Source organism: Numenius arquata, chromosome 1, assembly GCF_964106895.1.
Source record: "Numenius arquata chromosome 1, bNumArq3.hap1.1, whole genome shotgun sequence".
Lineage (NCBI taxonomy): Eukaryota > Metazoa > Chordata > Aves > Charadriiformes > Scolopacidae > Numenius > Numenius arquata.
In genome coordinates, this window is record NC_133576.1 from 80,809,170 (window position 1) to 80,825,613 (window position 16,444).

Sequence of the window (16,444 nt, forward strand, 5' to 3'; positions counted from 1 at the left end):
TTTGCGGAGCAGGGGTTGCAACTCTGATCCTTTGCTTACCTACTTTCCTGGAAACCTTCACTAGCTTTTCAGGGTCACCATTCCCAAAACAAATGAAAAGCAAACAACAAAATAGAAAACAAATTTTATTGAATGAACAAAAGTCTAAAAGTCTCCCATTTTTGGTTAACAAAAGCAGCAACCTACAAAACCCCTGCATTCCATGACAAAACTTTTTATGTCAAAAAAATTAATCCTTGAGCAGGTATGAACATTTGTATACAGGAAGTTACAACTGTTGAGATATGTTTGGGCAAACAACCGGATAAATTTCCAATCTGGAAAAAAAAAAAAAAAAAAGAAAAAGAGACTGCACATGGACACCTGAAAAAATCTTGAATTATTTTGCTGGCCAAGAGGTATATCATCAGGGCTGCCAGCAGTTTTCGGCACTTGCATACCCTTCATACAAAACGAAAAGAGCAGCAGAAAAATGACAAGAGGTTTTAAGACTGAACAAGGAAAAGAACTGCCAACAGAACGCAGTGTTCAGCTAGCTCATTTGGCTAATGGTAAATGCAGCTTTTTTTTTGTACTGAATTTCACAAGCTTGTGTTAAGGGAGTCCGTGCTCTCAAGCGGCTCCAGGATAAGAATTCAGCCGCTGTACCCACAGGGCAAAAGCAATAAAGAAGGTCCGTTCTCAAACTTTCCCTCCTACAGGCGATTCCTCTCGGTCTAAAACAGGCATCCAGCTAAGGGAAAAGAAACTGAGACCTGCTTGACAAAAATATGATTATCTGACTGACAGAAGTCTACTGGGAACTAAATGGAGAATGTACATTCACTTTGTAAATCTGACAAGGTTTTCTAACCTATGTGACTTTTTTCCCTTTTCACTGGATATGGGCAGCCTTAATAAAATGGAGTGTTAAGAAGGAAGGCAATGTTTACTTTTAACATTACACCATTTGCAGAATAACCCTTTTTATAAAGCCATATCGTAAGTTTTCATGCTTTTGAATACTAAGTATTTTCAATGAACTCTGTTTATTACATTGGCTAACTTCAATTTGTTCTTTTGCTTTCACACATCAGGACATAGTACAATTATTTCAAAAGAAATGATTGATTTTTCTGTCATATTTACTTTTGATTGCAAAGGTACAATAATCTGTGCTTATTCGTCATATTACATCAGATCTCTCCCATTGCAAATGTATCATCAGATTTATTTAATAATTATGAAGCTGTATCTTATACCTTAATTTCTATTCGTATGTATTCTAGGACTAAAGATCCCTAATATGCCTTGATTAAAACTAACTTTAATGTACCAACTCTATTATCTAAAGTTAATTTTAATCATTTCCATCATAATCATTATAACTCTGATACCCACTGTTCCTCCTCTCACGATGATTAGATTTCTTCCACGTAGATTCTTGATGAAAGCCAGCACTGAAAGATCGACCCAGTCGTCCATGTTGTTTCTTAGAGATATTGTCTTCACTCTCAGATTTGGAAATTCCTTGTGTTTGGGGTTGTTTATCCTGTCTAACATTTCCAAATGGAAAATTCCAAGGACCAAATCTTTGCCAGTTAAGTCTCTGAAAGGCAATGATGCAATGAAGATTTCCTCCAACCTAATCAAAGTAAAAAGGTTCTTTGTTAAATGCACACAGGTGCCTTTCTAACATACATAGATATTTGAAATTAACATCTTGTTAGGTAACAGAATTCTTCAAAAAAGAGAACAAAAAAACCGTTAACAACACACCAAAAAAAAAACCACCCCACCACAAGGTCATATCCACAAACAAACAACTCGGCTCAATCAATTCTTATTGCTTTCCAGATTCAATTGCTGCCTTCTTTCTCATCTTTTTAAGTTATCCTTTTTAACTTTCATAGGCTAGTATAACCTATCTTCTGCTAGTCTTTTTTACTCTCCAGCCGCTTTCACACAAATGATCTCTTTTATTCCCTTCTCATCTTGCTGTCTTCCATAGGGTCTCCACATTTGAAATCGTCTCTTCAGCCTACTACTTCTCATAGACTTTTTCAATCTGCAAATGGAAAATACATCCCCACCCACAAGATATAGTCCTATCTACAGGAAAGAAAACTGTATGTATTCACACTAAGTCCACACAATAGACACACATTCATTGTTCTGTATTTGATCCTACTCTACTTTCTTTCCTGCCTACATGTCACTAGGTGGCCATGCACGAAAAGGTCTGTAATTCGTCTGTAGAGTATTCTATACTTGCTGCAGCTACATTTTAAACCAGCAAGGTTAATATTGTGATCAAATATGTTGTATATACAGAGATTCTGGTTCATCCTAGCATATGCCAGGCTACTGTTGTATTGTATCTTGTCCTGCAAGTAAACATAAAGGACTCTGGTATGTAAGTACCTACATTTGACTTCTGTCTTCAGCAGCACTTCATAACAAATTTCTTTTAGTAAGGTTATCTTACGCTGCTGAAGTATGCATAAGTTTGCCAAAAAATCTACCACGAATTTCCTCCCATCTTAGTAAATTGACCTTACCTTCTTTGTCTTTCGATGCTGCAATCCTCTCTCTAGGTGTCGAATATCTAGATATTCTGGATTTTGGGTGTTTAGATCAGTGACAATATCTGCCCACCTACAGAATAAGAGTATTACTACTCAGCTGACATTTATGAAACCTCAGCACCATTAAGACTCGTGTACACATGCATGCAAATACAGATCTGCAACTTTAAATAATCTTACCAGTGATTTAAAGATCAATGAATGTGTAAAGATATAAAAGCCTTGGTATTAGAGACATCAAGCCAGATATAAAAGCGTCACTTTTACTCAAAGCACTCAGTGATTATTCCTGCTTTTGGCAAACACTTTCCAAAATGAGTAAGAGCACCATGAGTCATTAGTTGCGTTGCTTCCCTTACCAATTCATCAGTTTGTGAAAGGAAGAAGCAAAGTGCAGTTTAGGCAAGGAGAAACATTAGCTTTTACTTATTTAATTCTCTCTTACCCTTTTAAATTATTTTGTTCAAACCCTTGGGTTTTTTCGCCCACTAAATCTGTTTTCACAAGACAGCTCTCACCATAACTCACTCCTCCATTTCATTCCCGTCTGTAATAAACTATCAATTTAATCATTCCCCATTCACTCAGCTCTTCAGAATTTCATAGCTCCTTCTGGCCCAAGTGAAACACATAACCCCATATTCCAGACCTCTTTAAGCCTACACATTGCCTTTTCATTTCTGTCAATGTCTAATTAACTGCTTCTCTCTAACACCACCCTCCAAGTTCAGAAAAATCCATTTCTACCTCTACCTTTGCCCTCCTACCTTAAGCACAGAACTTTCTCCTATCTCTCATTGGGACTGTAGCAGGAGGGAGAATGTCTCCACAATCAAAAAAAAAAAAAAAAAATATTACACAGGTTTGTTTTCTATATTCAGAAACCTTTTCCTGTGCCATTTGTAACTTATATAGCACAGGACAAAATTCTGTCAGTGGAGTATGTAGTACACCATTTCTTAGCACAGCAACCACATGCATAATGTCATTTTTATTTTGTTGCATTTAATCTCATTAGTCCAAAATATCCAGCTATTTGCAGTTACTGACAGTCATCTCATTGACAAAACAACAACAAAAAAGATAACTGGGTTTTAGGTACTGGGTTAAGTCTGACTAGCTATGAAACCAACCAGCACTTTGAAACCAGCAGGTAAGGACTCTGAAACAATTTTTCAAAATAATTAGAGAATAAGGAAGAGGAAACAAAGCAGAAGTTGTGTGATTTTTTTTCATTATTATCATTTTTTCATAGCTGTTTTATCACGAAAAATCACTCCATAATTAACTCGGGGGGTGGCAGAGAAGGTATTTGCTAAAACTTGTTTTTTGGCCACAGAATTGGTTTCTTGAGAAATGCTATTTTTTTGCGCTGTTCTCTCATTTCAGAAATTAATATTAAGCATTACAAACTCGTATGTCAAATAAAGCTGAGAAAACTGTTATCATAATAATCTTATCATAACTTATCATAATAAATATAACTATTTGATGAAATTTCTACATAGTGCCCCCTAGCTCCCCTCGTCTGCAGGTCTGGTTTAGACACCAACTTCAGATGAGCCAGACCTCATCATAAATGTACTGCTGTAATGCATAGATAAACTAATAACACAACAGAGTACAGGCTGTACCCGTGTCTGTGCTAGGAGATCTTGGTAGTGGCATAATACCCTGTACACACCCCAGACAAGCCTGTGAACATCCTCAACTGCAGCATAAGCTCCTTTGAGGTTCGTACAGCCTATAAGTCACAACTGGCACGATCACAGACAGCTGAGGTGTCTTTTCTTCCTGACTAACGTGAGCTGTGTCACACTCAAAGAGAAATAAGCTTTGGCTTTCAGAGCAGCCCAGACACGTCCTGCCACATGATATAAAACTGCAGAGACAGCCTTGAGGTCAAAACATGAAGCTTCTCACTAAAGTGCCTGCTTCTAGTATATTCATTCAAAAGAACTGAAGAGTCACCTGGTGACTCTTAATAGAAGAATATAAGTTGTTTTGAAAGAAAACCTACTGTTTTATATTCTTACCAAGTAACATACCTTTTACAGTGTATTGTTGGATGCTTTCTGCTCGGCTCTCCAATTAAGATCCAATATTCTACTTCTTGCTGCAAGCCACGACCTCTGTTCAACAGAAGATACAATCCTAGTCAGATTTATTGTACATACTAAAAAGAGATTAGCATTCTATTGTTCCTTTTAGGATTTTTCTAACGTGTACAATTGTTTCCTCAGCCAAACTAAAAAACAGCTCCTGCACTATAAAATAGTGTTTACAATTGCATATAGGGAGGCTTTTTGTTTCACAAGGATGGGAAGGAAGATAGAAGTTACTGCTTGTTACTTGGGAAAAAGACAGCTCATCATAAAAAATAGTGTTACTCAGATGAAAGGCAGTCTAGTATAAGATCCAAATATAAATATATATGTAAAATGGAAATAAGAGTTGTAGAAAGCCACACGAAGGAGGAACAAACATCTTCCTCCCTATCTGTCATGTCTAACAGTCACGAAAGAGCCCATTTCACTGTTTTTAAACTACACCCCAGATGACAGTTGTTACTAACAGCCATAGGGTAATGCATATGAAAACAACTGGTAATTTCAATCCCTTCCTCCTAAGCATCCAGTACCACATATTAAAAAACAAAACTTTCAACTGATACTCGTTCAAGTTTGTAAGCAACTTCCAAGAAACTCAAACCCTGCAATAACTTCGTCAGGGAAAGTTGTCCTGTGACTTCCTGTGTATAATTACCCCATGAAAAACTACTTCCATTTCAACCATAACAAAACCTGAGATTTTTCTGCCTAGGGAATTAGACAGCATATGGTCTCACTGCTTGCAATAATCTGTTTATTTATAATTTCCTGTAAAATAACAATGTATGCCATCATTGCACAGATGGGAAACCAAGATGTGGGATAGATTGACTTACCTAAAGTCACACTGGAAGTCTGTGGTTGAACTGGAAACTGAACCCAGGTCTCCCGAGTCCAAATCCAGCAACCTAAGATCATACAGGAAGTCTGTGGGTAACCTAAGAACTGTCTCTAAGCTCAGCCCAGCAACCTATCTACCCATTTCTTTTGGAACTTAAACGTTCTTCGCTTGATTTTTAAAGAAGCTTTCCTTTGTAACTAGAATGCAAAAACAGGTAAACAAGAACTGCTGCAGAATCTATTGATAGTGCTTCTGGAACCTAAACATAACTTTCCCAAGATATTAGAAGATATGAAGAGAACAGGATGCTCTTCTGGTTTTACCTCCATCCGAAAATAAGGCTATAAAAGCTCAGTACTTCATGGTACATTGATAGAAGAGATCTGGTTTTAGGAAGAAAATCTAATACTAACTTAAAAATAATATCACTAGTGACTGAGAATCCATTTCAACTATGGGTAAAGTATTGAAATTTTTGCTCTCGGTCATCACTAACCAATGTAAATTCAAACTAGATAAAAGGCATGTTAAGTTTCCACACACTGGACCATATTATTTCTCAAACTGCACTTTCGATCTAGTAAACCTTTTTTTTTTTTTTTCACTTTACTCTTCCAGTGCAGATTCTTAGTAACTAAGCCTTAACCTTAAATAAGATCAAGTAAGCAAGCCATTAACCTTTGGCTAGATTTAAGCAGACTGATGTATTGGACTTCTGTTTGGGGCATATTTTCCAAATTCTTCTCATTCACAGTCAGTGAATGCAGTCTTAATAAAAAACTTGGGTATTCTTTTCATACAAAAGTTTTATACTGAAGCTTTCATTATCCCCACAGTCACAGTCTCACATCAGGAACAAACTAGATGCAGATGATTATGCTTTATTACCTCCACACAATTACTATTTTGAACTCTAAAACAAGAGCTAGCATTCTCCATTCCTTGATGTAATCCTACATCTTCAACACAGCCAAAGGCAGACTGCTTGATAAACGAAGTACAAGACTAAGGCTCACCTTATACCAGTGACCTACTCTTTTCATTGTTTAGCACTCCCCACTATCAGTATCTGCTAATTTTGTCAGGGATTGTCTTTTTATGCTCATGTTATTTAGGGAGAAAAATGGTACCAACTTGCAGTAAATTTTTCTGTACATATCCTCCACTAAGATAAGCATAAACACAGTATCTTACCTATACGCTTTACTAGCTTTTACTGGGGTGGCTTCAAATCCAATTGGGCAAAAATAATGGTTTTGGCAATGGTAGATGTAGGCCATTGATTCATCTTTCAGTCCACGTGTTAGCTTTGCAAGGGCCCCTGCAGCTACAAAGAAAGAACAGGTTACAATATGGAGTGCTTTGGATCCTGTGTAACATATTGAAGAAAAAAAAAATAAAAATAGACCTATTTGATAACATAAAATAGTTACACTGCTTTTTAGATTAGAGGACATGACCTGACAGGCACACAGAAAATACAGTTTTTATTTCAAACTTCTTAGTGTTTAATTTCCTGCCTGGTACAAAAAAAAAAAACAACATCTGCCACACAGCCTGTACTAGGGAAATGCAATATAAAGTATGCATTGTATTTTGATCAAAGTCATATTAAAAGTTACTTATTCTGAAAAAAAAAAAAAGAACAAAAAGTATCTCTTAGCCTAGGAAATACACAGTGCAACACAATGCAGTCCCACTGCACCAAGTTACATGCAGCACATCAATGATACTACTGAAACCCTGAAAGGTTTCAAGTATTTTTGTACCATGAGCTCCTTGGAGCTTCCTACTCTCAGGAACGCATTCCACATTCGGGCATACAATACTTTGTAATATGACTGCAGTACCCAGTTTCAGGAAAAGACTAGAAAAGGCACTGAAACATGACAGGATTCACAAATGGGATACCAAGAACGACAACAAAAAAAATATTATTTCCACTTTAATAATTTCCCCCAAAACTTTTCAGCATGGTTTTATAATTTTGAAGAACCTTCCAGTTAGAAGATAATTACCCAGACTATACCGAAGGCTAATAAACTGTGTATGAAAGTATAATTTTTCTTTAGGTAGCACACTTACAGAGTAGACTTCGTAAAATGCAGCTTCATCAGCTAATTGAGAATAATCACCAAACTTTTAGATACAGATGTTAGCCAAAGTCAGGAAGAATGGATGAATTCAATAACTTTAAAACTGCATTATTTAAAAGTATAAAACATAATTAAATACGTTAATATTTTTGTGCTGTACATTCTAAATTTTTGTACAACACAAATTTCTAAAACGCTGAAATAAAAATGTATTGCTCCCCCAGTGTATTACAGCAAACATATCTTCCAGGACACCAATACAGAAGTTGAAGTGCAGTGTCCTCCTGGATACCTTAACATTCCACATCTGTGATAGCAGAATATATAGCACAAAATATACTTTATCAAAATACAAGTAAAAATGAAAGTTTTAGCAAAATAAGAGAAAAGGTAAAACCAGAAAAATCAGGTAATTTGGAGCCATTTGATAGCTTATCTCAAACCGGAAGTACTACTTACAGAATTTGTCCTGTCAAATGCTACACACTGCAGGATTTTTCAGTTTACATACTGTAAAATAAATGCTTTAGGATTAGCTACATACCAGTTTCTCCAGCTGTCTTGTTCTTCCCATGAGGTTTATACAGAACATATGAGCATCCCTTGATACGGAAGTGATCATTTATTTGCCTAAACCATCTGAAACAATAAGCTTAAAGATTGTAGTAACTTAAGAGTTATTATTAAATGCAATTTTCTTTCCTCCCACTTTTCCTCTGCTTGACAGTTTAGAAAAAAGTCTCGGTGTGCTACCAAGTACCTGCCGCATTAGTATATAGACTGTAGATGACCATGGTACCCTAATACAAACAAAACTTAACACATCCTAGAGAGACAAATGAACACTCTAAGCCTTTTCCTTCACTTCGCTTCTTCAGACTCAGCATAGATTGATATTAACCAAAGGGCTGGATTTGAAACGTTGGTCCTATTGTGCTCAGTACAGTCACCTCTAACTTTCAGTTACTCAGCCTTTAGACAGACACTCAAATTCTGAAGTGCCAACTTTCAAACATGATTTGTAAGCTACACAAAGGGAATCTTCTAAGACAACAGATGGCAGGACCCTTCAAGTGAGACTTTCTGCATATCATGTTGGGCTTCTGTCACACAAGCTTTACAACACCCAAGTGTTACTGGAGTCCCATACTGCAACTCCTCACAGCAGTAAGTGGGAACAGGTCCACAAAGAAGATTTTGTCTCAGATATTCACTTTTCAACATTACAGTATTCAGATTCACATCTCTGAAGATAATACATCAATCATAAAGCCATGCTGGATGATGCGGTTGGCTCTCAGCCTTCCTGTTCTCCAGTCCGCCAAGTACTTAAAAATTATTTGACTAAGCAGAAAAAAAACCCCAAAAACTAGTAAGGTTAATTTTTCTGCAGCACATAAGGCGCTCACAGGGGAAAACAAAGAATTACAAGTTTAGCTTTCATCTGTACAGACTGTTGACATAAAGAGACAGAACATTTTATCAGCTTGGTCTTTAAGGGTTGCTATACCCTGACATACTCCTGAAGAGATACAAAATCTGGATGCAAGTCGCCTAAGGCAGAAGAGGAAGTCTCCATGACACTCTTCAAAGATCTATGTATGACACCATTAAAGAACACACTGCTGCCACATTTTCAACTCCAACGCGCACATTCTGTGCAAAGCCCTATATATTGCTCTAACATGCTCTGGGCAATCCTGCTTCAGCAGGGGAGTTGGACTAGATGATCTTTATGGTCCCTTCCAACTCTAAAAATTCAGTGAAATTCAGTGAAATATCGCCTTAAAAAAATACTAACTGTATCAAATGCAACTGATGAAACAGGCAAGAGGACTGCAAAATTTTTAAATCTCACAGCAGGGTAACACACCAAAGCCCTGTCAAGATGTTCAACGCTCAAGTATGATATGCTCCCAGCCCTGTTTAATCCTAAAATTCCTTATGAGTTTAATAAAACAAAAAAAGGACAAAGATTTTAGACCAAACTCTTCAAGATTAGGAAACAGCAGAGCAGAAATTAAACAGAATTTGAAAGTTCAAGTGTTCTGTGACTCCAACCCCAGCTCCATCACAGCAGAGGTGCAGCACTCAGTCTCATTTTCAATTCTTAAATTATTCTTTACATAAAACTACTAGATATATCAATTGCCTTTTCAGACTGTTTCAGTGACATTAACAAGCATTTAATATGCATTTTCAAGAACAGAAGATGAGGATAAAAAAAAGTTTCCTAACCACAAGACGGGATTCATTAGAGTATTACACAACCATTGAACAAACTGAACCAAAAATCAAATAGAATTTCATGTTCATCTGATCTGTGTAGCAACATGGCACTATACAAAATGCAAAACGCTTTGAAAAGTTTCTTTGGGCACTGTCTGAGTACCAAGGTATGCTTCACTATTCTAAAACCTAAGAGGACTATCTTCTGTCAGCCCCTTTTTTTTTTTTCCCCCCTTCAAATAAATGAACTGCTACTATACTTTTAAAAGTTCCATCTCTTAGATTTTTTTTATTTTTGTATATGTTAACAATTTAGCTGCATCAAAATGACCAAACATACCTCATTAAAGTAGTATTTCCAGTGAAGGGACCAAACCTAATCTCCTCAAATGGGGGCTGAAAGCCCAGTATATGTAAAGCTTCTTCTTGAGTAATAGGTGGTAAACTGAAAAAAAAAAAAAAAAAAAAAATTAAGAAGTATTGTTTAATGAAGTAATTAGCAACATATTTTAGACTCTTTGGAGGCAAAGCAGTCTATGTGTGACTTACCTTCCAGCTCCCAGTGTACTATACAAGAAATTCCAGCAAGACACTAAGGATGAAATTCCACAGGAAGTCTTGTATTGAGGTCGGCTAACACAATACCTAAACCAAACAAAATCCCAAACACATTAGTCAGCATTCTTGATTGAGTTACAGGAGCAACCTGAACTACTTTTCTGCGTGCCAAGCCATTGAAGTGCCATGTTATATTAAATGTTTTTATGTTGCCTGCATAAAAAAGTGCATTCTTAAAAAAAAAAGAGCAAATATGTTAATCAATTTCTTTAGGTTTGTCACATACTACTATCCTATTTCATACAAATCGGTCACATTTCTAACAGCCCCATGGGAGTTCTGTACAAGTGATCCTGTAGGAAAAAATGGTGCTGTACTAATATAATGTAGGGTTTGACCCAGTCTCTTTTAACAGATGAACCTGTAGTAAACTGCATCTCTACCAATTTACTAATGAATGTCATTCCAGGTCACAGACTTCCTAGGCTAACTTTCTGATGTCATAGACAAACAGTAAGAACCAGACGGATTCAGTAAACTAAGTGAATTTAGTGAACTATATGCATATGGTAACAGGTTGTATAGAACTGACAGATTCTAATCACGTATTTACCAGTGAAAAGAAAAATTAGAAATAAGACATATCAGCACTGTATTTAAGGTTATCTTTTGCCTGACCATGCTCATGAATTTGCATTTTTTTTAGCAATGAATCCACACATAATTTTTTTCCTTATTGAAAGAAAAAAAGTGTTTAGAAAGAAAAATGGTTTTAGAATTTCAACAGATGGGAGGGAAGCTCTTATTCTTCTTGTAGAAGTGTGAGATTTAGTGAACATATGCTTAAAATAGCCCCATTTCTACAAAAAAAAAAAAAGTGTGAAGACATTAAGAAGTTTGAAATCAGATGACCCGTAGCAGTGTTTACCAACAAACTGTATGGGGATAATTTTAAATACAATTCATAAATACTACCATCTCCGGAGGTCCAACACTTTCCTCTCCTTCACATCTTCAAGAGCAGAACGCTGAGGATACTCCCTGCATTGTTTGCTTTTTTTGTCAACAGATTTTTTCTTTGCCACTTGTTTCTTCATGTTGCCTGCAAAACAAATTTCAGAAACAAATGCCTATTTTACCTTTCAAATCTTTCTTCTTAAATATTTTTAGTAATAGCATTAACCTCAAATAGAGACGCTGGTTGTGTCAGTAAGTGCAAATTGGGGCTAAACATTAATTGAAGGAAAAAGCTCAAATACATAATCAAGACACTCAACAGGTTTGTAAAGCTGCCATTAGTTCCATAAACATCTGAACAGGATTAATGATGACCTGCCCGACTGCTTAGAGACAGCAGTCAATCTGATTATTCTAATGTGTTAAATAATCTATCCCAGAAGTAAGACTCTCAGACCAACACGGACTTCCCATCTCCAACATTAAACGCACAATGAAATATAATGAAACACTTGTTTTTCACAGCCAAGCTCTCTAACTAGCTTCACTTTCTAATGAAAACTTATATGCAAATCCAGTAATAACAATATACCCTCCCAAGGTCTTTTTCTTTTTGTAAGCCACTGAGGCAGTGGAAAAAAAAAAAAAAAAGAGTTGGGCTATGTGCAGGAATATTTCTGTCCCATTTTAAAGCCATCCTATCCAAATGAAACATATTACACATTTTAGTAAAAATGACCATCATGCAAAATATTAACATTTGTTTCTTATTTTTATTTAAGGACACTACATGTACACGTGAAAAGGCAATGGCAGCTTGCCAAACACATCTTTAAGTTTTGCTAAACTGGTCTCATACTAAGGTAGAGAAAACAGCAATTTGATTAGCTAGCCAAGCCATTAAGATAAAAAAATCTACAGCCTGCTGTAGATAAGCAGAGGGATTACAGGACAAAGAAAACCAAGTGTGTATGCAAGTGCTTGATTCACAGCTGCAATCCGTGACTAGGCAGAGAAAGAACATAGGAAGCAGCAAAGCAGCCAGTTTTAAAGAAATGGCTATCTAGGATCTATCCCTAACACTGGATAGATCTAGCAAATCAAAATAAATACAGAAACCAACTGCTTTCCTAGTTAACAGAATTGTAACTGTAATGGTTTCATTTACTTCTTGTCATAAATAAACGACATCTTTCATTTCAATATACATTTCTGAAGTACCTTGAAACATTTCTACAAGTGACAAACCTGTACTTAACAGGTAAAAGACACCCAAGGGGAAAAAAAAAACACCAAACCCAAAGCCACCCCAAACAGTATCCCAAATGACCACACGCAGTTAAGCGGAAGTCAGCCTTGTTTTAGAGCCACTTCCCCAGGCAGCTACACTTGACTTTCACTCCTACATCACTTTCTCCTTTCCCAATGAGTAAATTGTTTGCAATGACGTACAGGCTCTTCTACAGCACTTCCTCAAGAGATACCCATGCGGAACAGCCCCCTCCACAAACAAGTTGAAACCACAAAGCCTTTTCCTACCACAACATCAAATCTTCACCACCTCACCTGCTTTGTTCTTCAGATTTGTGGCCATGCCATTGAACTCTGATTTGTCGATTTCCCATGCCAGTGGAAGCTTTCCAAGTTCGCTAGGCAAGCTTTCCAAGTTAGTATCTTCACTGTAGATTATCTCTGAAGCACCAGTTTGAATGCTGAGTAAGCTCGGTGTGTTATTTCCAATGTTTAAGGCAGCACTGCCTGACAGACAGGCACTAACTGAAGCACTTGGGCTTTTACAAATAGATGTTACTCTGTTTAAAAATGCATAGTCTGAGCAGATGGTATAAAATTTCTCTCGTGTATGAGTCACAGGACATCCCCATGGATAATGCCCATCTCCCCTAGATACCAAGGATGCAGTGGGGGCATCTGACACGCAGTATGGCTTCACAGGATCATGAAGAGAAGCTTCTGGGGATTCTTTCCCAGGTTTGTTTTCAGTGTTTCCATTATTTCCAGAACCATTCTCCTTTTCATCTTCTGAAATGTTAGGCATTGAATGATACTGAAAGAGTATGGTACAGCTGAGAATATTTTTTCTTTATGTTTTAATTACAACAGAGTTTGCATCATTGCTTCCATTGCCTCTGCAAGCTATTGATGAGGTAGCTGAAAGAAATTGAGAAGTTAGTACAGGTTTCGCAATCAACATAAATCACACAAAGCTTATTTTTGAACTCATATCCAATAAAAGCTGAAATACAAAGACACACCACTCCATACATCATGTCTTTTCCTAAGCACCTCTAGAATTCTACAAACAGCACTTTTATTATTTGTGAGGTGCCAACAGCATACACCACAGTGATACCACGATGACGACATCATGGAGTAATTAGACTTAAAAAAAGTGAAAAAACCAAACAAACCACAAATCAAAAAAACATCTTCCTACATCTACATAGCAGCGGTCAACCACTTCTATTTCTTTATAGTAACAATGCCTTGCATACGTGGAGCACAAAATAATTTATGCAAATTAATAAATCAGTGAGACAGCAACTTAAGGTCACTTAATTCTGAAGTCCTGCATACTTTTACTGCAAGCGAAGTTCAAGCTGTCAGAAAATTACAGTAACTATCACCTCTGATGACTGTAAATTGACAACACTACCCTCAATCTGTTCCATTGCTTTCCTTGGATGGCTGTTAGAGTTCCCTTTTATTTTTATGATGTGAGAAAGAAAAGCATCAGACTTGTTTATAGTAGATAAGAATTACCAAAAACAAATTTAGAAGGCTGGCTTAGTTTTAATGATCTTTCTTTGAAAAGAAAATTGACAGTATGTGTTCTCTGTCATCTCAGCAGCTTGCACGTCTGTGGTGCGAAGACACAGATGGGAAAACCTGGCAAGCAGAAGGCAGGAGTTTCACTCCAGAGCAGCCTCCTGCGACGCTCGGCTTCTCGTCACCGAACTGAATCCCCAGCGCGCCAACCCTCCCCTGCCAGAAGCGGGCCTTACAACCAAACGCAACCAGGGCTCTACTTGCAACCATTACAAGGAAACAGCAATACACACACACACGCACGTACTCCGCAGCTGTCAGCCGCGGAGGCAGCTAAGCAGCATCAGGACCCGATTCCGCCGAGCAGTCCCGGCGAGACCTGCTCTCCCCAGCTCCCCTGGGACTCGCCCACCGGGGAGGCCCGCACACCCAGCCTCAGCACCGGGGAGGGGCGGGAGGGCTGGGGAGGCGCCAATCGGGACCTCGGCGTGGCACCGCCTTCCCCCCCTCCCCCCGCGCCGCTGCCGCCAGTCGGTTCCGGAGTGAACAGCCCCCCGTTGGGGGAAGGGTCCGCGGCTAGGCGGGAGGGTAGGCCTACTCCTTTCCACGGCGCCGGCAGTGGGGGGAAGGGGGAAGCGCGGCTGCTGCGCGGCGCGACCCGCGCTCCCGGCCCGTTACCTGCGCGGCGCAGCGCCCGCCTGCGTCGCCTCCCCCGGCGGCGGCGGAGCGAAGACGCGAGCGCACCGGAAACAGACACGGCGCGCGGGGGGTAGGTGGGTGCCGCGCGGCGGACTCACCTGCGCCCCCGCCGCCCCCCGCCTCCTCAGCGCCGCCGCCGGCACCAAGTCCCGCAGCCGGCAGGGGGGGAGGCGCGGAGCAGCTCAGCGGTAGCAGCGGCCGTCCTCCCCGCTGCGGGCCCTCACGGTGTCTCGGAGGAACCACCGCACGTCTCTCGGCCGGGCGGCGACTGGGCCTCGGCGCCGTTGAGAGGCACCTCTGTGGCCGTCTGTGTGTGCGCGTCCTCCCCTCCCCTCTGCGCCCTCGTGGTCTCGCCCGCTGCTGGCCCGCCGGCGGGGGAGGGAGGAGCAGCTCGGGGATGGCGGCGGGGAGAAACTGCGGCTCGGGTTCGGTGTCGCGCTGGAGAGGTGGCTGCGTCGCCCCCTCAGGGTCGGGGTCCATGAGCGTAAGGGATGGGTTCCTGCTGGGAACAGGGAGGGAGGGCCAGGGGTCCAGGCCTTTTGCGTGCACCAGGTTTCCTTTGGTGTCCCTCAGCCCACGGTAAGAATCTGTGTGACAGAAATGCCTTGGGAGATCCGTGTAAAAGGACAAAAGATTATTTCAGGTAACAGCGTCCGGAACTACCGAAGGTATTTCCCATCTCATCTTCAGTGGATATCTTTAACGTGAACAGAGTGACGCTGAAGACATGACTGGAGCACTTTTCAGTACTGCCACAAGTATTCCAAAATTTACTTATTTTTGAATATTCAGATCTGTAAGCTATAAAATCTACAATAAAAAACCAAAACAGATGAGAAAGTTAGGTGGCGTGCTGCTGACGGAGGGTTTGGCGCTGGCGATGACAGCGGGGTGCCCTCACAACGTGAAGCCCCCACTCCCGTGGGAGTATTTCTGTGAGAGGGGCTGCAAATCATGGAAAGAAGAATCACATATCTCCTCAAGCATTAGATTTATGTGATAGTTGTCAGTGGCTAAGCAGAGCAGAGTTGCAGAAGTCCTCTGGCAACGGTGGGCACAGCCGAGTTTGCCACCCCCTGGACACGAGTACGAGAAGACCTCAGATCAGATTCGGAGTTCGATGTGGCTTCAGAAGCCGGAGGCGACCTGCCTGTGCCGCAGAGAGCGTCCCTCCCTTCTGCCTTCGCCAGCTGGAAGCCTCCGTCGGCCAACAGCCTTTGAAGTAATTAAACAATTCTGCCTCCAAAGCATTTTTTCTCTGAGCCAAATGATAGGCGTTTAGGATAGCAGCAGTGTTGGGCTTTGCCAGCCAGGACTAAAATTAGGTTGCATGATTTATTTTACGGCTTGTTTGGGTGCTGACAAATAGTGCCAGATCTGTACACAGATTCCCCGGGCTGCGTCGATGTGGGGGAAGAAAAGCTGGAGGAGAGAGAGGCGGCAGAAGGGTGTGTCCCCTTCAGCGCTGCTGTGCCTTTTTTTAACGTGCCGATTGCCGCCCTGCTAGGAAGAGGAAGGGGCGTTCTGTGAATTCTACAGCTATGAAATTTCTTTTTAAATAAAAACATCTTGAAAGTTCCCTTTCACTAAAGGAGACTG

General features: G+C 39.9%; 1 protein-coding gene across 3 annotated transcripts; it reads right to left on the bottom strand.

Annotated features, from left to right (window-relative positions):
- Positions 1–105: 105 nt before the first annotated feature.
- Positions 106–15,329, bottom strand: BIVM (basic, immunoglobulin-like variable motif containing). Of its 3 annotated transcripts, none has more exons than XM_074145822.1 (11): positions 14,825–14,962; positions 12,926–13,528; positions 11,378–11,504; positions 10,394–10,489; positions 10,185–10,289; positions 8,160–8,254; positions 6,714–6,846; positions 5,515–5,586; positions 4,616–4,699; positions 2,541–2,637; positions 113–1,624 (listed from the first exon to the last, which is right to left on the bottom strand). In XM_074145822.1, exons 2-11 carry the CDS (start codon positions 13,413–13,415, stop codon positions 1,340–1,342), a joined length of 1,584 nt encoding a protein of 527 aa, XP_074001923.1. In that variant the 5' UTR covers positions 13,416–13,528; positions 14,825–14,962; the 3' UTR covers positions 113–1,339. The 3 variants fall into 3 exon arrangements, with proteins under 3 accessions (XP_074001938.1, XP_074001923.1, XP_074001930.1); XM_074145829.1 differs by having other exon boundaries at positions 114–1,624; positions 14,944–15,329; XM_074145837.1 differs by lacking the exon at positions 5,515–5,586 and having other exon boundaries at positions 106–1,624; positions 14,825–14,971.
- Positions 15,330–16,444: the final 1,115 nt, after the last annotated feature.

What these genes read in the sequence shown, in the direction of transcription:
- BIVM (XM_074145822.1), bottom strand. Translation starts at nt 13,415, where the DNA reads ATGCCTAACATTTCAGAAGATGAAAAGGAGAATGGTTCTGGAAATAAT. An exon ending in GTGTTGGACCTCCGGAGATG is followed by an intron (nt 10,490 to 11,377) that starts GTAGTATTTATG and finishes TGTTTGGTTTAG; the next exon opens with GTATTGTGTTAGCCGACCTC. An exon ending in GACTTCCAGTGTGACTTTAG is followed by an intron (nt 4,700 to 5,514) that starts GTAAGTCAATCT and finishes TCTGTTGAACAG; the next exon opens with AGGTCGTGGCTTGCAGCAAG.